This window comes from Pan paniscus, chromosome 21 (genome assembly GCF_029289425.2).
Source record: "Pan paniscus chromosome 21, NHGRI_mPanPan1-v2.0_pri, whole genome shotgun sequence".
NCBI lineage: Eukaryota > Metazoa > Chordata > Mammalia > Primates > Hominidae > Pan > Pan paniscus.
In genome coordinates, this window is record NC_073270.2 from 42077381 (window position 1) to 42104636 (window position 27256).

General features: G+C 52.1%; 1 protein-coding gene across 8 annotated transcripts in view; it reads left to right on the forward strand.

Moving 5' to 3' along the window:
• Positions 1 to 27256, forward strand: part of DLGAP4 (DLG associated protein 4) — a 227051-nt gene that overhangs the window by 37109 nt on the left and 162686 nt on the right. For 5 of the 8 annotated variants that reach the window (XM_034947407.2, XM_034947402.3, XM_034947401.3 and 2 more), the window contains exon 2: positions 25360 to 25590. The exons of 1 other annotated variant lie outside the window; for it this stretch is intronic. In XM_034947407.2, coding sequence (XP_034803298.1) covers positions 25492 to 25590 — 99 coding nt within the window. In that variant the 5' untranslated portion in view covers positions 25360 to 25491. Of the gene's footprint in view, positions 1 to 269; positions 375 to 25359; positions 25591 to 27256 lie in introns of all 8 variants that reach the window. 2 more of the 8 variants (XM_034947406.2, XM_034947397.3) reach the window with 1 other exon arrangement.

The window sequence follows — 27256 nt, forward strand, 5'->3', positions numbered from 1 at the left end:
TGCTCTAGTGCACACAGTAGGTGCTTGGCAAATATTGGGTGGGTGAACAGATGGGAGAACAAGCTTCTCCCAGAGTCACCCAGACATCGGGGGAAGGGCGGGCCTGTTGTCCCAGCTTCCACTCTCCAGCATTTTCCTAATGCTGCTGGGGCGCCGTCCGCAGCACTCAGTGGGCACCACGACAGCCTCCCGCCTTCCTGCAGGCTGGCAGAGCAGGCTCAGCTCCCCAGGCACACCTCATTCAACTTTCTCCTCATTTCTTTGAGCAGATTGAAGATTGGGAACAGCAGCAGGCTGTTGGATCGGGGTGTCGGGGACAAGAGGGCTCATTTCCCAGGAGCCCCTGGTGGCCGGAGTGGAGCCCTGAAGTCCAGGTAGGAGGCTGTGCACGTAGCCCCCCACCACCCTCTTTCTGGTCTGGGGTCTCCCCAGCGAGGGGCCAAAGGTCAGAACTTTAGAGCCAGGGGCCTCCATACATTTGCTGTGTGGTCTTGGGCAAGTCACTCCTTCTCTCTATGCCTCAGACTCCTCTTTGGCAAAGTGGGGCACAAGATGGCTCCTATCTCTTCATCCCACTGCAAGAACCTGGAAGCCAAGGCACGGCCTCCAGAAGGGATAACGGGAGTGCTTGTTGGCTGAATGGAGTTGGGGGCTGGATAGACAGGGTAAGCCAGTGAGTGTGTCTGGGTAAGGGCCTATCAGGGAAAGGGGAGTCTGTCTGGGGCTGGAGGCCTCAGCCCAGTAGGTTCCCAGCCTTGAAGGCCAGGCCCAGCTCCCACCAAGGCCCTATGACAGCCTCGGTACTACCAATGCTGATGAATGCCTGGGCGCCAGCAGCCACCCTGCTCAGTGGAATCAGCTGTGATTTATGGGATTGGGGCCCGCAGGAAGCAACTGTCTGAGCTCAGAGAAGCCTCAGAAAAATGGGTCAATGCAGGGCAGGGCTGGGATGGAGGTAACCTCTGCCAACTGGAAAGGCTCAGAGACTGGCTCCTCTGCCACATAGTCCTGGTGGGGAAACTGAGGCCCATGGAGGGGCCTTTGCTGGCAGAGGGGCCCTCTAGTGGGCAGCAGAAATCAAAAGCCAGAACTAGTGTCCAGTACTGGGAGGCACCTTATAGACTTCAGGGTAGCCAGGGAAGGCCTCTCAGCAGAGGCAACATTTGTGCTAGGCCCTGAGGCATGAGAAGGAGCCATGCTGGTAGGAGGTGAGCTGGTGGTGGGAGCAGCAAGGGCATGAGCTTGGAGGTGGGACAGAGGCTGGCACGTTCAGGAAAGAACAAGGAGGGCAGGGCACCTGAGGGACTGAGTAAGGGGGAGGGGAGAGGGAGAGGATGCTAGAGAGGAGCGGGGACTGCTCAGCCCTGAGGGGCCCTCTGGGCCTCAGCCCCAGTTTGGGCCTTTTCCTAAGTGCCCTGGAAAGCCTCTGAAGTGCCGGCAGCTCACCGGCTCACATTTTACAAAGACCCCTCTGGCCTCTGTGAAAGTGAATTGGAGCAGCATGTGGAAGGCAGGGAGTCTGGGGAGACGGCTGCAGGCATCGTGGCAACGAACAGCTGTGGCTTGGACCCAGGGTGGCCAAGAAAGACCCAAGCCTGGGAGCTAGAATTTGTCCATGGGATTCTAGTTTAAGCCACTCATCTCCTCTGGGTAGTGACCAATTTTAATGTCTCAAAACTGTGATCCCTTGATGCCCCACACCAGGGCCCAGGAACCGTGTTTCACAGAGTCAGTGCCACATCATACCAACTTTATGATGTGCTCAAGGTCACCCAACTTGGAAGGAGCAGAGCTGGGATGGGAAGCTGGGTTTCTTAGTTCCACCGCTTTTTAATGCCTCATTTGCCCCTATTCCCACCGGAGGTGAAAGCTGCACCTCCTCAAGGAAAAAAAATGGATTTTTGAGGCTGCCAGGTCCCCCCCCAACCCCCCATTGGGTGAATTTGAACTATATCTGTGTCTGCACGCATGCATGCACACACTTCACTCAGCAGGAAATTTGGGACAGGAGCAGCTTGGGTGCATGTCTGGGCCTTCTCCTTGCTGGGAAACCAGGCCAGAGCTGGAGAGGCCCCAACAGCACTGCTCTGGTGCCACCCTCTCCCCGGTACTCAGATGCCTGCTGGCAAGGGCACTGGTGGGCCCTGAGTGGCTGCTGGCCCTTGGCTACAGCTGACACACATTGTCTCTGAGCTACTTCATGTTTCTGCCTTTGACAGAGAACCCTCCAGCAGAGCAGTGGGATCACTACTGAGGGAGCTGCCTGCCTGCTGTTCCGGCCATGGGGGTGCAGGGGAGTGCTGTTCACCTTGCCAGGGGAGCCTAGCATAGAGCATCAGGAAAAAGTCTGTGCTGGGAGGTGGAACTGTGGGTTTTCTGGGTGACTCGTGGTAAATCAGGTCCCTCTCTGGTCCTCACTTCCCCCATCTGAACAGTGGGAGTGTGGTGGGATAGATTCAGTGATTTCAAACCTAACCTGGTCTGAATCTCTGCTCCCGACTCTTCACTAGCTGTGTGACCTTGGGCAGTTAACTTCACCTCTCTGAGTCTCAGAATATTCATCTGTATTCTTATCCCCATTTTAGTACTTACTTTACCCGACTGCTGGGAGTAGAAGCAGGTAAAATTCTTGGAAGACCAGGCACACAGCAAGCACCCAAGCAAAGTCAGCCTCCCGAAATAATAACAAGTCCACAATGTAACAGTGATGGCTGATGCTTACTGGGCCCCTCCATCTACCACATGCCTCATCTGCACTTGGTCTTCACTACAGACCCGTGAGGTCAGTGCCCTTATTGTCCCCAGTTTACATTTGAGGGAACTGAGGCACAAAAGAGGAGCTGGCCTGAGATCACATTGCTGGGGTGTGTAGAGCCCAGCCGACCATGGCTCCCTACCTGTCCCCAGGTACTAATCTTCCTTTCTTAATCCCCAACCTCCAGCTGCTCTTGGAAGTGTTTTCCAGGGGAACCTGGTCTTGGGAGCCTGGTTGGGATTTCAGCACCTTGGACAGCTCCCAGTGGACCTGGGCCTCGGCTGGGCCTAGGGCCCTGGGTGTGAGGTTCTATTCAGTGGGATGAGACCCTCCACCTCATCTTGGACGCTGGATGAGGCAGCAAAGCTAAGGGTCCCCCCTCCTTCCCTAGGCACATCGAGTCCACTGGACCCAGAGGCTCTTTGGGAGGGGAGGAGCCAGGGCCCTACTTCCATGTCTCAGCACCTCCACACCCCTCCTGGGCCTTGCCGTCACCATGCAAACAGGTGGAGGATGCACTCCCAAAGACCCCACTTCAGGAACTTGGCCTTGGGAAGCTCAGGACTAAATTTGAAGGGACCTAAAGTCACTACTGGCTCTGTTTTCCCTCCAGCCCATTATACAAGATGGGGAAACTGAGGCCTAGAGAAAGGAAGGCTGGATTCTTGACATGTCCCAGCTGGAAGGTTCCCAGGTATCAGCTGGCCCCACTGTTCCATTATATAGATGAGAGAACTGAGGCAAAGGGACCATCTTCAGAGAGACCTGCAATAGGTGCCCCCTGCAATTGGCTTCTGGAGGAATCGCTTTTTTTCCTTCCTCACAGGTGCCATAATTTGAAGCATGTGTTGTTTTTGTGTTTGGTACCTCTTCTCCTGCTGGTGGACAAATCAAGGTCAGGGCCATTTGTTTGTGGTCATATCCCAGGGTCTGGTACACACTGTGGCAGATAGAGCGTTGGCTCTGGGGCCAGCTGGCCTAAGTTCAAATTCCAGCTTCTGCCAAGGCTGTGAGACTTTGGGCAGATCACTTCTCTTCTCTCTCAGGCTCTTCATCTGTGAAATGGGAGAATGATGGCATCTGCATCCCGGGCTTGTTTTGAAGATTGACTCAGATGGTGTAAGCCTCAAGCCTTGCCTATGGCGAGTGTACAGCCAATGTCAGCTGTTACTATAGTCACCTGTTAGTGGGTGCCCAGGACGTATTTGTTGAATGAATGAGCAGAATCCACCCACCTGCCCCACTGTAAGGGCTTTTCTTCAGGACATCAGGGGCTGCCTCCTCCTGATCCTATTACTCTTTTTTTTTTCTGAGACAGAGTATTGCTCTGTCACCCAGGCTGGAGTGCAGTGGCATAACCATGGCTCCCTGCAGCCTTGACCTCCCAGGCTCAAGTGATCCTCCCACCTCAGCCTCCCAAGTAGCTGGGACTACAGGCACTTACCACCACACCAGGCCAACTTTTTTATTTTTGTAGAGACAGGGTCTTGCTATGTTGCCCTGGCTGTTCTCAAACTCCTGGCCTCAAGCAATCCTCTTGCCTCGGCCTCCCAAAGTGCTGGGACTACAGGTGTGAGCCACCATGCCCAGCCTCACATTTTTTTCATTCCAGCAGACAATGACCTTTCACCTGCCTTGTCAGAGGGCCTTGAAATTTAGCATAAATTGTAATCCCTTGGAGGGACTTGATGCGAATCCCTGGCCTCACCAAGACCACTGGGATCCAGGGCTCTATGGGCAGAGTCCAAGGACTGACGGCTGTGGGTACCCCATGCTTGTCAGTGGCTCTGGCACTATTGTGGCTGCCTCAGGGGGTTCAGTGAAGAACTGTGCCATAGCCATTGTGCTGACCATGTGGGTGACATAGCCCTACTCACTGTTAGCAGGAGCTCTGCCCTCTGGGACAGGCACTGGAAGCCTAAGCAAGATGCTAGGCCCAGAGAGGAGCCATCCGGGACACTCTCCTGGAAGCAGTGGGTTTCAGCCAGGCCTGAAAGAGTGGGACGGATGTTGCCCAGCTGAGATTGGCAGATGGCATTGTGGATGGGGGAACAGAGCCCACAAAGTGGTGCAGGCAGGAAAAACAGGTTGTGCCTGGTGTGTGGTGTGGGATGAGCTGGTAGATGATATATTGGGAGAAGTAGGTGGGATTTATCTGGATTGTCAAAGACTTGGAATGCTACATCTTATACAAGCCCCTTGATTTCCTCTCTCTGTTTTCCTTCTGTCACTTGAGGGTTTTAGGACCCATTTTTTTTAATTCTATGACCCCAATTTCTACTCTTCCCCTCTACTCCAGTTCTTTCCCATCACCTGTCTCCTCTTAAAACTCATGCATACCCTGACCTTTCAATCTGTTTCTTATGAAGTGAATCCATGCTGAAGTCACAGTGGCCAAAAATGAGTTGTCGCAGGGCTGGGGAGGGGTTTCTTGTAACAGGGGCCTTCAGTACCTCGGCCCAAGACAGAGACTTCAGCGGTGGAAACTTGGGCAGCACACTGGGGACATTTGAGAGAACATTGACAGGTCTATCACTCCAGTGTGTGGTGTGGGCATTTCCAGTCTTTTCCTCCTTCCTGAAGCTTTGCCTGTGCTACTTCCTGTGCTGGGCACTGTCCCTGCCCTCAGAGTGCTCTGTCTGGTTGGGGAGATGTGGTGGTGCAGGGCTCCCAGATCTCCTGGGGGCAGAACCTCAAGGAAGGCTGAGGATGGTCCATCATCATCATCAGCAACCCCAGCTCCCAGCTGGGGCCTGGGCCAGAGGGTCATTCAGAAGAGTGCTGACCCCCTATGTCTATGGACTTGACTAGAGTCAGGTAATAGGATCAGATTAGAAGCAAGGCTATTGGGGCTTAGAGGGAGGAAAGATGGATTCTTTAGTGTGTGTGGAAGGGGCAGAGAGAGAGGAGTCAGGGGGCAGATGGGGCCAGATCATGGGCCACTGAGCACGAGCATCAACCCAGGCCAAGAGAAGCTTGTTTGTCCATTCATTCAACTAGCATTTGTTGAGCACCTACCATGTGCCAAGCCCTGTGCTGGGGTGCTGTGGAAAATGAAACATGCTCACACAGGCTTGATGGTCAGGGCATGAATTTTGGCACTCTCGTGGAAAAGCTGTGGGACTCTGGCTACAAGTGACAGGAGACCTCAAAATAACGTGGCTTACAGGTTGGGCAACATAGCAAGACCCCGTCTCCACAAAAAAACTTTAAAAATTAGCCCAACATGGTGACATGCACCTGTAATCCCAACTACTCAGGAGGCTGAGGCAGGAGGATCACTTGGGCCCAAAAGTTTGAGGCTACAGTGAGCAATGATTGTGCCACTGCATCCTAGATGACAGAACAAGACACTTAAATAATGATAATAACAACAGTAGCTTAGATAGGATGAAAGTTTATTTATCTCCCAAATATGAGATGGGTAGGCAGTTCAGGGCCTAATTGGTGTCTCCACGATCATTCAGAACCTAGACTTCATCAATAAGGAGTTGTTACTGTGCCTTCCATAGAATGGAGCTTCACCTCATGATTCCTGATGACTGCTCCAGCTCCACCCATCTTATCCACATTCCAGCCATATTGCATGTATGACCTCTAAGCTGATTTTCTTAGAAATTGCACATATGACTTCTGTTTATATCCTTCTACCAAAAACGTAGTCACATGGCCACACCTATCTGCACAGGAGGGAGGGAAATGTACACTTTATTCTAGATGGCCAAAGGCCCAGCTAAAATCAGGAGTTCAGTTACTGAAGAAGGAAGGAGGAGATATGGGGGGACAATTAGCAATGCCTGCCATGCTGTTTCTTCATCTAACTAGAGGTCATTACTCTTCATTCATTTATCCAACAAATATTTAGTAAGCATTTACTCTGAGTTATGGCCACCTTTTGAGTGCTGTGCCAGCTGTGAACAAAAAAGGCAAAGTCCTTGCTGTAGCAGAGCTTACTTTCTTTTTTTTTTCTTTTTTGAGATGGAGTTTCTCTCTTGTCGCCCATCTCGTTCTAAAGTGGCGCGATCTCGGCTCACTGCAACCTCCGCCTCCCAGGTTCAAGCAATTCTCCCGCCTCAGCCTCCCGAGTAGTTGGGATTACAGGTGCGTGCCACCATGGCCAGCTAATTTTTGTATTTTTAGTAGAGACAAGGTTTCACCATGTTGGCTAGGCTTGTCTTGAACTCCTGACCTTGTGATCCGCCCACTTCGGCCTTCCAAAGTGCTGGGATTACAGGTGTGACCCACTGCTCCCGGCTGAGCTTACTTTCTAGAAGGGGAAACAGACACTAAACAAACAAATAACATCAAGCAGTGAAAAGTATTATGATTTTAAAAATCAGGAATAAAGAGTGATATGGGTCCAGGCGTAGTGGCTTATGCCTGTAATCCCAGAACTTTGGGAGGCCGATGTGGGTGGATCACCTGAGGTCAGGAGTTCAAGACCAGCCTGGCCAATATGGCAAAGCCCCATCTCTACTAAAAGTACAAAAAAGTTAGCTGGGTGTGGTGGTGTGCGCCTGTAATCCCAGCTACTTGGGAGACTGAGGCAGGAGAATCACTTGAACCCAGGAGGTGGAGGTTGTAGTGAGCCAAGATTGTGCCACTGCACTCCAGCCTGGGCGTGACAGAACAAGACTCCATCTCAAAAAAAAAAAAAAAAAAAAGCCGGGTGCAATGGCTCACACCTGTAATCCCAGCACTTTGGGAGGCTGAGGTGGGTGGATCCCGAGGTCAGGAGATCGAGATCATCCTGGCTAACACAGTGAGACCCTGTCTCTACTAAAAATAGAAAAAATAGCCAGGCGTGGTGGCGGGCGCCTGTAGTCCCAGCTACTCGGGAGGCTGAGCCAGGAGATTGGCATGAACCCGGGAGGCGGAGCTTGCAGTGAGCCGAGATCACGCCACTGCACTCCAACCTGGGCGACAGAGCAAGACTCCGTCTCCAAAAAAAAAAAAAAAAAAGAGTGAGATGGATGTACTATTTTAGGTGTAGGGAACGTAGCCTGAAGAGGAGGGGATATTTGAGCACAGACCTGAATGAAGTAAGGGACAAGCCATTAATGGAAAGGGGGCTCTGAGAAGAGGGAACAGCAAGTGCAAAGGCCCTGAGGCAGGAGTGCGCCTGGTTTGACAGAGAAACAGGAAGGAGGCTGGAGCTGCTGCAGCAACTTCATGGGTCATCGTGAGGATAAAAAGGGCGATGGATATGACGTGCCCAGCATTCATCCTGGTTGTTCAACAGATAAGGTACCCACATGTCATGATTTGCCCAGGGCAGTTCTGGAGTAATTACTAACAGCTTCCTTTTCAAGCTCATAAGTATCCCTGTTGGGATGATAAAGTATGTGGTCATCACATCAATAAATAATAGCTATTTATTGGGAAACTAAATTCCCCAAGGTATTTCCGGGAAAGCAGCATCCCCGCGTCCCAGGGGATGGGCTGTCCTCCCCTGACTGCCATATACTCCCAACCCCTGCCTCGTGTTCCCGCCCTGAAGGAGCAGCCCCATCAGGCACAGCTGTGCTGATGCCGGCCCCTCATCCCCACGGGCTCCCAAGCAGGTGAGTGCACCAGCATCTCACAGTTCCCACATTTTTAGCCTGTGGGTCTCAAGCGGCTTCTTGTGTCCCTCAGACACGTATCTAGAGGAGGTGCCATGGGGACAGGATGGGGATCTGCACAGGGATCCAGGAGGCTGGCGGGTGCCAAACCTGGATCGTCCCCTGAGCTCAGCTTGCCCTTAGGCCCCCCAGCCCTTCGGCATCAGTTTCTCTTTGTGTGCTAGAGACAGTTTCCTTGTGGATATAGGGTAGCGGATGAGTAGCCCAGCAGCTGTGGGAGGCGGGAGCAAGTGCCTGGGTGACAGCAGTCCCTCCTGGGTGGGGCAGTGGGGTCCTGTGGCCTTATCCATCCACCTGGCCCTGAGGAGACCCCTTCTCCATCCCCAGCACCTGCCCCATCCTGACTCCGCTGACACTCAGAATTCAACTTCCTTCAATATCTCAGTTTGCAGGTGCTTAATGAAAATGCATGCCTCACTTCCCTGGACTGTGAAATGGGCCTGATAGTGTCCATCTGTCATTTCCCTGGGGTGAATCAGATGATACAATGGCTGACAAGGGCATGCCCTCTGTACCAGGGCAGCAGGTGAGGAAGGGGCCTATCATGACCTCCTTTGTTCCAAAAAGTATCAGCCCAGGCCTCTGCACACAGTAGGTGATCACAAAGTGCTTCTCACAGCAGATGGCAGAGATGTGATGTGTGCTGAGGACTGCTGACCAGTTTGGCTCAGTCTCCCTTTTGCAGATGCTGGAGGGGACTGTCCCTCACTGCCTGACTCCTTCCCCAGTGGGCTGTGGGCCTCTGCTGCCCCAGAGGCTGCTTGTGATTGGGGGAAGGAGGGCTGTCCCTGCCAGCACCACAAGCCCCTCACTCTGGAATCCCAAAGGCCTAGGGAGTCAGGTGCCACGCCGGGGCAGCTGCATTGTTGGTTCAGAGGTATCTGTGGGCCCAGACACATCTAAGCTTTAATCTCAACTCCAGCGTGTGCCGCCTGCCCTCCGGCGAGTGACTTCACCTCTCACAACTTCCAGTTCCTCTTCTGTGAAATGGGGATCATAAGAGAGGCTGCTCCTGGAATGGTTGGGGGCCCCCCTGCCTGGCACAGAGGAGGGAGTGGCACCCACTGCTCCCACTCTGTTGGGATTACTGCCATCTTTGTGCCATCTTTTCTGGGAGGGCAAGACCTGGGGTGTCATCTGTACTTATAAATGGCAGACCCCCTACAAGAGGGGTCCCCAACCCTTGGGCCATGACCAGTGCTGGTCCGTGGCCTGTTAGGAACTGGGCTGCACAGCAGGAAGTGAGTGGCGGGCCTGTTAGATCCACCTCCTGTTAGATCAGCGGCGGCATTCGATTCTCATAGGAGCTCGAACCCTATTGTGAACTGCACATGTGAGGGATCTAGGCTGAGCTCTCCTTATGAGAATCTAATGTCTGATGATCTGTCAGTGTTGCCCATCACCCCCAGATGGGATCATCTAGTTGCAGGAAAATAAGCTCAGGGCTCCAACTGATTCTGCGTTATGGTGAGTTGTATAATTATTTCATTATATATTACAATGTAATAATAATAGCATAAAGTGCACAATAAATGTAATGCGCTTGAATCATCCGGAAACCAGCCCCCCTCATCTGTGGAAAAACTATTTTCCATGAAACCGGTTCCTGGTGGCGAAAAGGTTGGGGACCACTGCCCTACCAGACAGCAGGGCAGGTGCAAGGTCACAGTCTTTGATTTGTTCGATGGATATTTCCTCAGCAATTACTATGCCCCAGACACTGTGCTGGGGGCTGCAGATGTGTTGGTGGGGAAGAGAAACAATGTCTCCCCACCTGGAGCTCACTTTAGAAATGGGGGCTCCTCCAAACCTACCTGTGGGTGTGATGCGCTGCCGGCCGGGTGGTGTGAGTGCTAAGAAGCAAAACGACCAGGACAAAGTGCGAGGAAGCCCAGGCAGGTGAGACAGGGTGTCTGGTCTGGGTCCAGGAAGGCCTCTCTGAGGAGGTGACAGCTACAGAAACTCAGGGGAATAAGGGAGGGAGAGAGCCCCGGGTGATCCAGGGAAGAGTGGTTCTGGCAGCAGAAACAGCAAGTGCAAAGGGCCTGGGGTGGAGCAGCTGCAACTGAAGAAGAGCTGGGAGGCCAGAGTTGGGGAAGGAGGGCATGATGGTGAGAGTGGGCAATGGCAGAGACGCACATGGGGACCAGACCTTGTGGGGCCCTGTAAGCCAGGGTGAGGTCTCAGCCTCCACTCAGTGAGATGGGAGCCACTGAGGGCTTTGAGCAGAGACTGTGTCTCAACAGGACTATCTGGCTGCAGTGTGGAGACTGGGCTGAAGGGATCATGAGTGCAGGCAGGGAGGCCAAGGGGCCTCTAATTTGGGGGAGAGGTGACCGTGGCTGGGACTCGGTGGCAGAGGTGGGGGTGGGGAGGGCCGGCTGAATTCTAGAGATGTTTTGAAGGGAAGAGAAGCAGGATTTCCTGGAGGACTGAGTGTGGGGCGAGAGAGAGGAGTCCAGGAAGACGGGAAAGTTTTTGTCCCGAGAAAAAGAAACTAGAGCTACCCTCAAGTGGGATGGGGAAAACTACAGGAGAAGCAGGTTCGGGAGAGGAAGGGAAGGTGGTGAAAATTGTCTGATACCTTGTAGACATCCAGGTGGACAGGCCCAGCAGGCAGTGCTGCATGGAGATGTCTAGAGTTTGGGGGAGGCCAGGCTGGATGTGCCAGTGAGCAGGATAGGAGGCTGGAAGGGTCACCAGGGAGTGAGAGCTGGGGTCTCTTCAGGCAGGGAGGTGTGGGTGACGGGAAGCATGTCTGGTGAACTAAAAGTCTAGATGTTGGTCTGAGTTATAAAGACATAAAGAACGGGACTCTTGCTGTCATAACATCCACAAGAGGGGGGCTACGGAAATGAGTGGCTGCTCAGCAGGCCCAGGTTCTGCGCTGCCCTCACCTCCTCCTGCGTCCACTGTGTGGCCTTGCTAATGCACCTGCCCCCTCTGGACCTTGATTCGTTGACTCTGGTGAATCATCCTTTTGGCATCTCCCATGGAGATGCTGGGGCAGCCTCAGAGACTTCAGGTGGCCTAGAACCATGGAAAATGGGGAGAAGGGGTGGCCAGGGGTACCCGATGAGCTCAGAGCAGAGGGTGGGGAGAAAGCTGGGCCTGCAGAGCGGCTTTCCTGGAGGGGTTTTAGACAGGGCAGCCATGGCTCAGAGAGAGGAAGACCCCCTCCCACCCACACTGCCCTGCGGCAGGTCCTGCTGGGATGACTGAGAGGGGGCGGCTCTGGCAGGAGTCACACAGTGACCTCAGCTGTCCCTGAAAAGTGGCTGAGTCAGCATCTGGGCTGGGCTGGGCTTCAGTGCCCAGGTGCATCTTCTCCATGGCCAGGCAGGAGAGGGAAGGCCCCTTCTGCTGTCTCCCCAGCCCTGGGGCCTTTTTTCTGCTGCTGATCTTTTTGAGGACTCTTTTTTCTTTTCACCATGAAGGGCAGAAGCATTTCTTGTAAGCACCTGGTTACAAACTCAGCACATGCAGGCCACAGGGGGCCCAGGAGCCATACAGCTGGGGAAGCTGAGTCCTGGTGCTGGAGAGAGACTTGCCCTGGTCACAAGAGTTGGAACAGAGCTGGGGCTCCAACCTGTGTCCGCCACTTTGCCATTCAGAACTCTGAGGAACTTAGGGGACCAGCGGAGGAAGAGGAGCCGGCAAAGGCAGTGAGAAGTTGCAGCAGCTCTGATGACTGGCTTGGCCCAAGGGGCAGGAGGCCACACCTGCCAGGGGCTTCCTATAGATCCAGTTCTGTACAGAATGTCATGTGTGCTCCTGTCCACAGCTGTGCCATCATCATGTCCATCTGAGTCAGAGAGGTTGAGCGTCTTACCTAAGGTCACCCAGCAAATGAGGGGCAGAAGTGGGTTTGCATCCAGGTCAGCTCCCTTGAGCGCCTGCTGTTTCCCCAGCTGCCCCTTGACAACTGTGGAGAACAAAACGGGAGGCCAGCAGGGGTCAGGTGGGGATGGCCGTAGGAAGGACAGAGTTCTGTGCCGGCCGGCCTCCCGCCTCAGGCCACATTCTCTCTGGGGGACTTGTCAACTCCACTGGTGTCCCTCTGAACACCCACAGTCCCCATACCTGCAGCTCCACCCCTGGCCTTTCCCTGGAGTTCTCCTGGACCGCATTCCCAATGTCCTGATTGAGCCCAGGAGTTCAAAGCTGCCGTGAGCTGTTATCACCCCACTGCACTCCAGCCTGGGTGACAGAGCCAGACCCCATCTGTAGAAAACAAAACAAACAAAATCAAACAAACAGCTTTATTTGAGTGCTGTTTACACTCCATAAAATTCACCTATTTTAAGCATTCTTTTTAATGAGTTTTAATAAATTTTTGCAGTGCGCAACAAACACCGCAATTCAAAAGTTCCCTCTGTCCATTTGTAGTTGCTCAGCACATCCGGACTGACTCCTGCATTTGTCCATAGGTCTTCTCTTGCCACTCTGTCCCCTGACTAGTGAGTGGCACTATCTGGAGTTGACCCTCGTGGCTGCACCCAGGATCCCCTCACTGCATCTCCACCAGCCTTTTTAAAAAACAGCTGTATTGCTGGGCACAGTGGCTTGTATCTGTAATCCCTGCTATTCAGGAGGCTGAGGCAGGAGAGTCACTTGAGCCTAAGAGTTTGAGACCAACCTGGACAACATAGTGAGACCCCCCTCATCTCTTAAAAATGAAAAAAGAAAAGAAAAAAATCGGTCAGGCGTGGTGGCGTGTGCCTGTAGTCCCAGCTACTCAGGAGGCTGAGGTGAGAGGACTGATTGAGCCCAGGAGTTCAGAGCTACAGTGAGCTATGATCACCCCACTACACTCCAGCCTGGGTGACAGAGTGAGACCCTGTCTACAGAAAACAAAACAAAACAGATAAAAACAAAACAGATAAAATCAAAACAAGCAACTTTATGGAAGGGCTGTTTACACGCCATAAAATCCAACTATTTTAAGCATTCTCTTTGATGAGTTTTAATAAATTTATGCAATGTGCAGCCAACACCACAATTCAAAAGCTCCCTCTGTCCATTTGTAGTTGGTCCCCACTCCCACCCCTGGCCCCAGGCAACCACTGATCTGCTTTGTCTCTATAGTTTTACCTTTTCTAAAAAGGAAGTAAATGGAGACATATAACATGTAGTCTTCACGTCTAGCTTCATTCACTCAGCATAATGATTTTTTTTCTTGTTCTTTTTTCTTTCTTTCTTTCTTTCTTTTTTTTTTTAAGAGACAGGGTCTCACTCTGTCTTCCAGGCTGGAGTGCAGTGGCACGATCGTGGTTCACTGCAGCCTCGACCTCCCAGGCTCAACGATCCTCTCACCTCAGCCTCCTGAGTAACTGGGACTACAGATGCATCCTACCATGCCCAGCTAATTTTTGTGGTTTTCGTAGAGGCATGGTTTCACCATTTTGCCCAGGCTGGTCTTAAACTCCTAGGCTCAAGCAGTCTTCCTGCCTCAGCCTCCCAAAGTATTGGGATTACAGGCGTCAGCCACTGAGCCCAGCAGCATCATGTTTTTGATGTTCATCTATGTTGTTGCATGTATCAGTGCTTTATTCCCTTTTAGTGCTGAGTAATATTCCATTTTATAGACATTCCACATTTTGCTTATCTGTTTGCTGGTCAATGGGCATTTGAATTATTTCCAGTTTGGGGCTATTATGAATAATGCTGCTATGAACATTCACGTACAAGTCTTCATGGGGACATATGTTTTCATTTCTCTCATATAACCTCCCTTTTCCATCCCACCAGACCTTGATTCCTGTTGAGGAGCCACACAGCTGTAGGGAAACTGACTCCACCCCTCCCATGAGGATAGAGCTCAGGCCCCAGGGTAAGCCAATGGGCATAGAGCTCATGACCCAGGCTAGGCCAATCAGTGTGTTCCATCCTCTAGGCCTGATGATTGGTTCCTGGATGGGCAAGTGAGATAGGCCAGTCCAATCAGAGTGACTCTTAGGACTGGCGCTGGAACAGCTGCCCTTTTTCATGCCCCTTATAGTATGTTTGTTAAATCTGGAGCAGACACCCTGTGTGCATTAGCAAAGCCAGCTTTAGGATGTAATTGACACATGGAGGAGGACAGGGCTAAGAAGCTCGAACCCTGATTCAACTGTGCCTGAAGTACACCACAAATCCAGACAGTTGCATGGATCAATCAATTCACTTTATCGTTAAAGCCAGCTTGAGATGGTTTCATTGTTTTTGTTTGTTTGTTTTGAGACGGAGTCTCGCTCTGTCACCCAGGCTGGAGTGCAATGGTGCGATCTTGGCTCACTGCAACCTCCGCCTCCTGGGTTCCAGCAATTCTCCTGCCTCAGCCTCCCGAGTCACTGGGATTACAGGTGGCTGCCACTATGCCCAGCTAATTATTGTATTTTTAGTAGAGACGAGGTTTCACCGTGTTGGCCATGCTGGTCTCGAACTCCTGACCTCAAGTGATCCACTGCCTCGGCCTCCCAAAGTGCTGGGATTACAGGGGTGAGCCACCGCTCCTGGCCCGTTGTTGTTTTTGTTTGTATCTCAGGGGTCAGCAAACTATGGCCTATGGGCAGCCTGTTTTTGTAAAAAAAAAAAAAAAAAAAAAAAAAAGTTAGAACACGCCACTTACTAATGTATTGTCAATGGCTGCTTTGCAGTGCCATATGGCTTGCAAGCCTGAAATATTCACCATCAGCCTTTTAAGAAAAAGTTTCAGGCCCCTGTTACAACCAAAAGCTTAGTATTCAGTATATCCCCCAGTCATCAGGACAGAAATCTGGGAATCATCCCTGAATCCTCCCTCTACCTCATTCCCCACATCAAACCAGCCCCAAATTGGATTGATTTTTTAGTCTACGTGTCTCCTGAATCTGTCTGCTGTCTTCAGGCCCCAGTATCCTAGGTGAACCATTGTCAGCTCTCGCCTGGATCTCGCCACCCACCTCTAGACTACCCCACAAAGCTGCTGGGTGATCTTTCTCCCACACACATTTGACGAAGCCCCCATTGCTCCCAGGGTAAAGGCCAGACTCCCTGGACTGGCACTGCAGGACCCTCGTGAGCGAGCCCCCACCTGCATTTCCAGCCCCGTCTCTCCCCTCTCTCCTCTCCTCCTCCCCCAGAGCACACAGACCAGCATCTGACTTGTGCAGAAGTTCCCAAACATGGCGTGCTGTGTCCCTCTTCCCGCCTTTTGTACCAGCTGTTCCTTCTGCCTCCAATGCCCTTCCCACTTTGCCCACCTAGTGGACACCTGTGTATCCTCTAAGGCCCAGCCAAAGCCTCGCCTCCTTTTTTGTTGTTTCTAAAATCACCCCAACCTGGGTCAGGGCTCCCATAAGCCCTTGGGGCTCAAGAAGTGTTGGTTTGCAATACAGTATTTCTGCCTTTTGCTGCAAAGCCACTGTGAGGAATCCAAAGAAGGTTTGAACAAGGCAGGGAGGAAGAGCATGGCTGTGGACTGTCAGAGCTCGGTGTGAACAAGGGGACATAGAAGGACTGGAACTGCTTGAGTTTCCAAGGCCCAAAGACCCCAGGCAGGAGCATCTTTAGGAAGTGCATAGAAATGCCTCCTAAGATGAACAAAATGAACCAACGATGAGGTCGGAGAATGGTTCCGAGAAAAGAAAAGTAGGGCAGGTGAGAGTGGGCCACTGTGGCAGGCCCTGAGAGTGCGGAATAGAAACAAAGGGATTACAGGGAAATGTCATTAAAGTGAAGATTTTCCACAGACTTTGGAAGTCAGCAAGTGGGACGGGAGGAGACCAGATGGCCGGTGAGGGGGCTGCGGATCCCGTCGGAAAGTTTAAGGTTTTACAAGACTAGCCCTTTGGAGGGCTTAGGGAACATCTGACTTCTAGGTTCTCAACTGAAAATAAATTTGGGTACCAGCTGGCTGGGTCCTGAGTGAACCTTCCCAAGAAGCAACTGTGGTGGATTCAGGGGAGCACTGGACAGGGAGTCCGAGCCAGCTCTGCTGTCACTGGCTGTATGGTTCTTGGCTGCCATGTCCCGGGGTTTAGGGCTGTGGCCCATACTCACTGCTAATTCTGGAAGTGAATCCAGGACACAGAAAACCAGAAACCAGTCGAGGCCCGACCTCCCCCATGGGGCCACAGTGAGGCACGCATGAGACAGTGGATATGAAAATGCAAACTGCAGTGCGGTGGCCCCATGTCACTGTCCCTCCTCTCACTCCTCCAGCTGAGTCCATCCCCGTCCTCATGGCTCCCCAGCTGATGCATGAACCTCACTCTTATGCTACTCTGTTGTGGAACATAATGTATGGCACATCTCTTCTCCTGTCAGACCCTGAGTACCTGAGGACAGGGACAAGCATGTTGGGCTCCTGTCCCCAACATGTGTTGCAGTGCCTGGCCCAGAGCAGGGATTCAGCAACTATTTCTTGAAGGACTTCGAATTGTAAAGAAATAGTTAACTTGGCTGGGCGCAGTGGCTCACGCCTATAATCCCAGCACTTTGGGAGACTGAGGTGGGCAGATCACAAGGTCAGGAGATGGAGCACATCCTGGCTAACACGGTGAAACCCTGTCTCTACTAAAAAAATACAAAAAATTAGCCGGGTGTGGTGGTGGACGCCTGTAGTCCCAGCTACTCGGGAGGCTGAGGCAGGAGAATGGCGTGAACCCAGGGGGCGGAGCTTGCAGTGAGCCGAGATGGTGCCACTGCACTCCAGCCTGGGCAACAGAGTGAGACTCCGTCTCAAAAAAAATAAAAAAAAGAAAAAGTTAACTTGAAGGTGCTGGTCAGCCTCAGTTTATAAAAGCAGGAACCAGGTAGATCATGGTAGAAATCTTTCTGACAAATTGACAAAATGTTTTGTGAGTTTTTAAAAAATATGAGCATGCCAGAAATGCTCAAGAAGAAATGGAACTCAAGCAGTTCCAGTCCTTCCAGTCTGGGATTGAGAATGCTAAAAGCTACCTGGCCCTGAGCTATCCAGTAGGGTAACCATGAGCCACATGTGGCTATTGAACTTCAAATTAAATTTAAAAATCAGTTTTGTATTTTATTTAATTTTTATTATTATTATTTTTTGAGACAGAGTCTCTGTCACCCAGGCTAGAGTGCAGTGGCACGATCTCGGCTCACTGTAACCTCCGTCTCCCAGATTCAAGGAATTCTCGTGCCTCAGCCTCCCAAGTAGCTGGAATTTCAGGCACATGCCACCACCATGCCTGGCTAATTTTTGTATAAAAATCAGTCTTTTAATTGCACTAGTCACATTTCCAATGTGCAGTAGCCACACGTGGCTCACGGCCGCCCTATGGGAGAGTGCAGATTAGAGCATTTCCATCATGGCACAAATTCTTTTGGACAGCATTCCTCCATGCCTTGAAAATCCATGCCCATGTGTTATTTTAAGCCCTGATCCTTCCTCAGGGGCTTCTGAGACTTAGGGAGAGATCTGGGGCTCTGGAGTCTGACCCAGAGTTCGAATCCCTGCTCAGCCATTTGCTTGCTGTGTAGCCTGAGGCAAAGGAACTTCCTTCTCCTTTCTGAGGCTCGGTGTCCTAATTTGTGGCCTACACAAAGCTGTGGGTTCAAGGAGAAACCTAGGTAAAGGGCTTCCCAGTTGGTACTGCGTGCAAGGACCTGCTATGAGGCACATAGCGGTGTTCCTAGAGCTGTGAGAGACTGCACAGGCTGTTCCTATCAGAACATTGCCGGAGGGGACGCCTCCCAGGCCCTTGCAGCTTGGAGCCACTGCCCAAGCTTCTCAAAATGAGGCAAGGCATGCTGGGAGTTCATCGGGCACTGGGGGCTGATCTGGAGCAGTGGCCAGTGGGTGTGACTGGCTTGGAGCAGTTGGTAGGTGAGGTCAAGGCTAGAACTGGTAAGGCTGGGAGGAAGGGCCAGCCCGCTGAATCCTGGGTAGGGGCATGCGTCCTCTCTGCATAAAACTCCATTGTCTACTAGCTGATTAGGGGATCATAATACGAATACAAGGAGTCATAGCAGCTTTATACTCCTTGAACATTTCCTGTCTACCAGACACTGTGCTAAGAGATATACTATGTGTATGCATTAGCTCTGCCCTCACAGCAACCCTTTGTAATAGGTATGTTATTATTCCCATTTTGCAGACAGGGAACACTGAGGCCAGTTGTCCAAGGTCACACAGCTACGAGGCGGTAGAGCTGGTATCTGACCCCAGGCTGTTTAGCTCCACAGAGTCAATGCTGGGATAAAGTCCAGCCCCTGACCCGGTCCTCCAGGCCGTGTGGAGCCAGCCTCAGTTGCCCTTTCCACCTTCATCTCTGTCACTCCTCATCTTCTGGTCAAGTTCCTCAGACATCCCAGGTGTCTCCCTCCAATGTCTGTGCCCTTGTTCACACTCCTGGTCCCCTCCAGCCTCTGCAGACTCCTGTTCACCTGCCACGACCCCGTTCTGGTGTGTGAGCATCCCGAGGCTGGGAATGGGTCTAAGTTGTTTTCATGTCATAAAGTCCTGCACGTGGCTTGGGGCATCAGGGCCATGGCGAATTGTGGGTGGCGGCTTGGTGGGTGGGTGATGAGTAGCTGGAAGGGTGGGGGGAGTAGATGAAGGGTGAACCAAGGGGCGGGTGGACAGACTGGTGGAGGAGTGGGTGGGTGGCATGTGCTGCGGTGCCCTCAGGGGGGCGGGGCCTGAGCAGAGCATGGGGGGCTGGACATGGGGAGGGATGGCGGCAGGGAGGGGTCTAGGGTGATGCCTACTTTTCTAGCTTGGGGTCTTGAGTGAATCATGGTGTCATCAGGGCAGGGTGGGTTTAGGGGAGAAGGGGATGAGGTCCATTTTGGACTTGGGGGTGTGACGGGCCAAGGGTTCAGGAGGCCGCTGGGGAGATGAGCCTCAGGTTCAGAGGTGACATCGGGCTGCACAGAGAGACTCGGGAGGTCAGTATGGGTGGTGATACGAGTCGTGGGGGCCAATGGCGTCACCACCTGGGAGCTGGGCATGGGGTGAGAAGGACTCAGGACAGAGGAACAGCCACATCTCAGAGCCAGCAAAGGAGGGGGAAGAATTATAGTCCCCCAGATAGAAAAGCCAGGAGTGTCAGAGCAACAGAAGAGTCTTGCGGAGAGGAAAAACAAGGTGTTGGGGGTGTAAGAAGCCCCCAGAGCATGAGGGAACTCCGTCAGTGCTATTTTAAAAAAACTATTTTTCCATTTCAGTTCAACTTTGCAAATATTTATTGAGCTAAAAGGTTCTGTGTAAATCCATTTTGTAAATTAAATTTTTGTGCAACAAATAACATTTTAACTGGGCCTGAGGTGGCAAGGTTTGGGAGACCATTCATTATTCGAGGAGCCCTGAGTCGAATTCTTTTGAAAAGCTTTGTTTGGTTTGTTTTTTGTGTCAGCAAGGATTTTGGCTTTTCAGGCTTGCAGAGTGAGGTGTTCATTTGTTCCACATGCGTTTTGAAAAGATCCTTCTGGCTGCTGCAGAGAAGATGGGCCAGGGAGGCAGCCGGGCACCTAGGGAGGAAGCTGGTGCAGTGTCCAAACAAGAGATGGTACTGGCCCGGACGGGGGCGACTCTGGGGGATCAAGGGGAGGGGATTTGAGGGATGTGTAGGAGGTTTTTTAAAAAGATAGGACATGGCCTGGCATGGTGGCTCATGCCTGTAATGCCAGCACTTTGGGAGGCTGAGGCAGGTGGAGCACTTGAGATCAGGAGTTCGAGACCAGCCTGGACAACATGGTGAAACCCCCATCTCTACCAAAAATACAAAAAAAATTATTAGCAGAGCGTGGTGGTGCATGTCTGTAGTCCCAGCTACTCGGGAGGCTGAGACAGGAGAATCGCTTGAACCCGGGAGGCGGAGGTTGCAGTGAGCCAAGATTGTGCCACTGCACTCCAGCGTGGATGACACTGCGAGATTCTGTCTCAAAAAAAAAAAAAAAAGATAGGACATTGCCAGCCATGGTGGCTCACACCTGTAATCCCAGCACTTTGGGAGACTGAGGCGGGCAGATCACCTGAGGTCAGGAGTTCAAGACCAGCCTGGCCAACGTGATGAAACCCCATCTCTAGAAAAAATACAAAAATTAGCTACTTGGGAGGCTGAGGCACAAGAATTGCTTGAAACTGGGGGGCAGAGGTTGCAGTGAGCCGAGATCACACCACTGCACTCCAGCCTGGGCAACAGAGTGAGACTCTGTCTCAAAAAAAGAAAAAAGAAAAAAAGATAGGACATAGTCTTGGGCTTTACTTCTGGGTGAGTGAAAGAGGAGAAGGAAGAAGAATAGAAGCCTCCTGGCTTCTTGGTCGCCTGAGGGTGGCCAGGTTAGATGATACTGGGATGAGGGCATGGTCTCCAGGGAAGGTCACAGACTGGGCCCTGGACACATGGAGTACACAGTGTCTGTCCACAGATGGCCAGCAGAGCTGCTGTAGGAATTTGGAGCTCAGAGGTGTGAGCTGGGCTGGAAAGAGAAATGTCACATCTGCGACAAGGAAGGAGGGAAAACCCAGAGCTCATGACAATTGGTCAAGAAATATCTCCAGTATTGAAAATATTTGTTCAATGAAGTATTCACGGAGCACCTCCATGTGCCAGGTACAGCGTGTGGCAATGAAACAGACAGAAATCTCTACCCTTCGGGGCTGACACTTTAGTGAGAGGAGCAGGCAATGATCAGGATAAATTATGCAATTACGTGGCCTGTTGTATAATGATATGGGCTGAGAAAAACAGGAAAGCAGGCAGGGACAGGCCCAGGGAATGTGCTGTGGAGAGCTGGGGAGTGTAGCAGACACACAGGTCACACTTGCTGAATTCATTTGAGCCTCACAACCACCATATGAAGAAGGCTCTATAACTACCCCCATCTTAGAGATGAGCAGCTGAGTTGCAGAGAAGATATTTGCCCAAGGTCATGCAGCCACATAACTGGCAGAGCCTGGATTTTTACTTGGAGTTCATACTTTTGAGTCCTCCTGCTAGGGTAAAACTCCCTCTCAATGACAAGATCAGGTCTCAGCAAAGATTCTGAAGGAAGTGAGGGGGTAAGGTTCACAGACATCTGAACACAATCAACATTCCAGGCAGAGCAAGAGCACGTGCAAAGGCCCTGAGCTAGGCACGTGCCTGGTATATTTGAGGAACAGCCCAAAGGCCAGCATAGCTAGGGCAAAAGGAGCAGGTGGGGGAGGGAACCAGAGGTGGTGCAGGGCTGCCTGTGGCGTCTGCAGGGCTGTTAGCTTTTACTTGAGGTGCAGTGAGGCCATGGGGAGTGTGGAGCTGAATACAAGGAGTCATAGCAGCTTTATACTCCTTGAGCATTTCCTCTGGCTTCTGTGCTGGGAGCAAGGTCAGAAGCAGGACACCAGAGAGGGCATGAATAATCCAGGCACGAGGTGACAGTGGCTCGGTCCACAGCGGTGGCAGCAGGGTGGGGAAAGGAGGACCGGTGGCACTGCTGATGGCTTGCGTGTGAGAGGGGAGGGTGGGAGAGGCCTCAAGTTTGGCTTGGGCCTGAGTGGCTGGAAGGGCAGGATTCCATTGACTGAGATGGGGGCAGCTGTGGAAGGAGCCACTTCATAAAGAACTTTCCATGTCCATTTCCCTCTGAATCCCTGGCTACCCTGAGGTAGGTATTGAAACTTGAGCAGTTCCATGATTTGCCTGGGATTGCTTGGCTGGAAGGTAATAGAGCCAGGGCCAGAATCCGTATGTGCATCCTAGGGTTTGGAATTTTGTCTCATTTATTCAATCAACAAACATTTCTGGAGCACCTCCTGTGTGCCAGGCTGATGGAGGAGGCTGTGTCAGCCAATGATCGTGGCAATGGTTACCTCACATCAGCATGAGCAGTGGTGAGGAGAAGCCGAGGGAGCTCTAGGAGCCAGTAACGGGCAGGAGGGAAGGGTGCTGCAGGGCCAGGGAGGGCTTCCTGGAGGAGGAGAATATGACATACAAGGACCACAAAGGACCACAGGTTCCCAGAGGATAACTGCCTGTTGGGAAGTTGCAGAATCTTTTTGTTTTGTTTTGTTTTGTTTTGTTTTGTTTTGTTTTGTTTTGAAGTGTTAATAATTGAGATATAGAAGCTGAGTATGGTGGTACACACCTGTAGTCCCAGCTATTCAGGAGGCCAAAGTGGGAGGACCCTTTGAGGCCAGGAGTTCAAGAGCAGCCTGGGCAACATAATGAGATCCCCATCTCTACAAAAGTTAAAAAACTAACTTGGTGTGGTGGCTGATGCCTGTAGTCCCAACTACTTTTGAGGCTGAGGCAGGAGGATCCCTTGAACCCAAGAATTTGAGGCCAGGCCTGGGCAACATAGCAAGACTCCATCTCTAAAGAAAAGAAAAAGAATTGAGATATAATTCACATACCATACAACTCACCCATTAAAGTGTATAGTTCATGGCTTTTAGTATATTTACAGGGTTGTGTATCTGTTACCACAATCCATTTTTGAGCATTTTCATTACCTCCAAAAAGAAACCCCACACCCCTTAGCTGTCACCATCTCTCAGTCCCTGTCCCCACACTGGGAAGCCTGAGGCAGCCCAGATATACTTTCCGTCTGTACAGTGGCACCTGTTCTGGATATTTCATTGAAATGAAATCATGCCATGTGCTGTCTTCTGTGTCTGGCCTCTTCCACTTAGCATCACATTTCAAAGTTCATCCATGTTGGAAGCTGCAGAATCTTCAACAGCATCACAGATGGCCCGGACCCAAGAGACTGTATAATGGTGCTTCCCGACCATTATAAAGAAGTGGGGCCAAGTGCAGTAGCTCATGCCTGTAATCCCAGAACTTTGAGAGGCTGAGGTGGATGGATCACTTGAGGCCAGGAGTTCGAGACTAGCCTGGGCAATATAGTGACATTTCATCTCTGCAAAAAATACAAAAATTAGTCAGGTGTGGTGGTGCATGCCTGTAGTCCCAGCTACTCAGGAGGCTGAGGCAGGAGGGTCGCTTGAGCCCAGAAGGTCAAGGCTACAGTGAGCTGTGATTGCACCACTGCACTCTAGTCTGGGCGACAAAGTAACACTCTGTCTCAAAAAATAAAAAAGAAGAAGAAGAAGGGGAAATCAAGGAGGAGACTTGCCGTTCTGTCAGCAAGGAAGAGGTGGGGAATTTGAGGAGGCCTCGGGCTCCTAGGCCAGGGCCCTGCGGCACCCTGCCGTGCTGGGCACAGGCCACCTCCCTTGGTTGCCACTTCTTTTCCTTCAGCTTTGGGCTCTGGGTGAATTTGGCTAAAAGTGACAACTCGGTCAGGAACGCATCTTCTCAAACACCGGTCTTTCCCGCCCTGGCAATTTTCACACCTTATGGTGAATCTTGAAATCTTGTATGCATCTTCGAGAATTTGTGTCTACTGACTCAGAATGTTTTGGGGTTTGTATTTTCTTTTTCTGCTCCTTAACACTTTTATTCAGGTGACTATGCCTGTTTTTCTTGGTTTGGTGATGTTGTCCCTGGGGGAGGCTGCATCGTCCTGGAGTCAGGTGCCTGGGTTGGAGGCCCTGCCCTGCCTCTTCCTGGGTGTGTGGTTGTCGAAGCTCTCCGTGCCTTGGATGCTTCCTTTGGAAAATAGAGACGACATTGTAAGGCTGTGGCAGGAAGGAAATGAGGTAAAGCCTGTTACAGGTTTGGCACTGAGTAGATTCTGGAGGTTTGGTTCTTGATCAGATGCTAAGGAGAGATGGTGAGGCCTTTCAGGGCCCTGAGATAGCAAGGGGAGAAAGGTGAGCCTCCCCGACCAGCGACCGCCCCTTTCTCCTTATTCCTCCCATCCCAGAGCCCCCTAGACCTGGACCTCTCCTCCCAGGGCTCAGACGTGGAAAGCCTGAGTTCAAATCCCGACCTGCCACTCGGGTTCTGTGTCCCCACACCAGCTAGGCTTCTTCTGTGTCTCAGTTTCTTGACCTGTAAAATGGGAGGGGAGAGGGTGGAGGGTGAGGGGAGGGTGTTCCACTGAGGCCTCCAGGGCAGCCAAAAGGCTTCTGGGAGGGGTGTGGAATAGAGGGGCCTTTTTCTTCTCCCTAGAGGACTGGTTCCTGCTGATTCGTGGGTTTTTTGTTTTTGGTTTTGGTTTTTTTGAGATGGAGTCTTGCTCTGTCGCCCAGGCTGGAGTGCAGTGACACCATCTCGGCTCACTGCAATCTCTGCCTCCTGGGTTCAAGCAGCTAATTTTGTATTTTTAGTAGAGACGGGGTTTTACCATGTTGGCCAGGCTGGTCTCAAACTCCTGACCTGAAGTGATCCACCCACCTCAGCCTCCCAAAGTTCTGGGATTACAGGTGTGAGCCACCACACCCAGCCTGGTTCCTGCTGATTTAAAGATCCAGGCAGGAGCAGTGACACCTGTTCAGGGGAAGTGGGTGGAGAGGGACACCTGGCTTCCCTCTGCTCTCACACGAGAGTGCCACATGGAGGTGGTGATGCAGTGAAGGGCCTCTTAGAAGGGCCTTTATTGGGCTTATTGGGCACATACTATGTGCCAAATATTTCACCTGCACTGTCTTCTCAGTCCTCACAGTAGCCTTCAGAGAAGGCACTCTTGTTCCCATTTGGCTGGTGGGGAAACTGAGGCTCAGAAAGGGGAAGCTGCCTCCCCGGTGTCACCCCACGTGTGAGAGGCTGAGCTGGGATTTGAACTCAGGACTGCATGACTCCTACCCCTTTCCCAACTTCTCCCATCCGGGGAAAAGGAGGAAGAAGCAAGACAGGGAAGGATTTGAGCCTTTGGAACCCAGCTTCCCGGCTGCTGTGGGGATTCTGTGGGTGGTGGGAAAGGCATTGTAAATATGCATGACATGCAAATTTGCCTCTAAAAAAACAATGTGGGTGCTCACATGAGCCGGGATGCCAGGGTGCTCTGGAAAATGTAGTGTTGTGCAAACACTTGGGTTTCTATGACCACTGCTCCATGTCGTCTCCTTCCCTCGTGTCCCCAGGGCCAGTCTAAGGGTCTCAGGTGGAGGGCTTACCTCCAGCACCTCCTAATCACCATTCCTCCCCATTCCTGCAGGCACCCGTGCCTCCCCTCTGCCAGGAACCTTGGGGCCTTGTGTGTGACCAGGACCTGGTGGCCCCCGGGCGGTGGCAGAGCCCCTGTCCCAAGCTGCTTCCTGCCGGCACCTCTGATCGAGTGCCTAGAGGGATGTGTGTGCCAGCCCTCGATCCAGTGCCCGCTCCTGAGCTGACGCCTGCTGGGCCCCGACAGCTTGCCGTGTTTCCTGTGCCCGTAGCTCCCTTGTTGGTAAGTAACTGCGTCCGCAGGCCTTGTCTCCTCACCAGCCCCCCATGCTTGGCACAGTTGGGAAATGCCCAGCCTCACTTCCACTGGCACCCACATGCTGGCAGAGGGACCTCAGTGAGAGTTTGTATATGTCTGGGCACCATTTATAGTTCAATGGCCTGTCTTAGCCAGTCCTCCCAAAAACCAGGAGGTGGGTGTGGTGATCACGCCCATTTTCCAGAGGAGTCAGCCTCAGAGAGGGGAAGCCACCTGCTTGGGGTGCACAGCAAGCCCAGCTCTGTCCACCTTAAAGGCCAGCTCTTGCCACACCCAAGCAGGCGGGGACAGGCTGTGCACATAGGCTCAGGACAGGAAGGGAGCCGTGAGCTGTGCTGGAGGCCATAGAACCTCTGGGGCCCCCAGGGCGGCTTGAGGGGAGGCCATCAGAATTCTTGAATCTTGGGGGCCCTACATTCCTGCCCCTCTGGCCTGTTCTCCCCATGCTCCTCCAGCTCCCACTTTGCCATCGGGATGAGGTGCTGGGCCTGCCCCGTCTCCAACCGTCTGTCTGGGGGTTCAACCACAGTGCCACCACTTCACCATGCTGCTTGCATCTTTTCTTCACCTTCCGCCTCCCAAGGCTCTGCTGGCATAACAATCTAGTTCACAGATGAGGAAACAGAGGCTCAACCAGGTCAAGGGGCCTACGCGCAGGCTCACCCAGCCACCATGAAGCACTACATGGGGCCACTGGGGTAAAATCTGCCTCCTTCTCTGGCCTTAGCTCTGCAAGGACAAAGAACAACCGCTTCATTCCCTTCTGGCCAACTAGCAGCTGGCCCCGTGCCTGGCATACAGTGGGTACCCAGTAAATGGCTGTGGAAGGAAGGAAAGGGGGAGAGAAGAAGGGAAACCTCTCTTACCTCCCTCCACCCAGACACCAGCAGGACCTGAGAGCCTCCTGGCCTTTTGGCCAGTGCCAGTCCCTGCTGCCCCAGATGGCTTGCAGTGAGCCCATGCCCTCAGCAAGGTGGCCAGCCCCTCTGGTCCCAATTCTCTCATCTGCTAGAGCCTGCCCAGCTTCCCTGATGGGATGGTTATGAGAAGGGAAAAGATTCGTAAATATGTATAATATGCAAATGTAATGGGATCTTTTGTTTCTTTAACCCTTGACGTTCACTGTAGATAATGTATGTAGAAGTGCTTCTATGAGAACAAGGAGCTGCCCGCTGGGGTGGCGCCAGCCTTATTATGACTAACCATGAAAAGGGCCCCATTAATTAGCTGCCCCACAACCTGGCTCTCCCGACCCAGCTCCTAGTCTGTTGTTGCGGCTGCAAATAGCCGTTGCTTTTGGCTGAGAAGCTGGTGCAGGACAGGTGATAAGGATGGCTTGGTCTGAGAGCTGTGTCTGTGGGATTTAATCATTTGCAAACACACCTTATTGTGCTCAAGGAATGCAAGGGCCTCTCCAGGGACTAAATGTGTAATGAGGGCCAGCTGAATAACAGCAAGCATTTCTTGAGCAATTACTATGTGTTTGGCATCGCACTAAATGCTTTGCATTTTTCGTTATTTCAGTTAAATTCCCCCATAACCCTGTGGAAGGTGAAGGGGGAGACTGAGGCAGGGACTTAGGGGTGAGGGCTCATCTGTTAACAGCCAGCATTTCCTGAAAATTACTGCC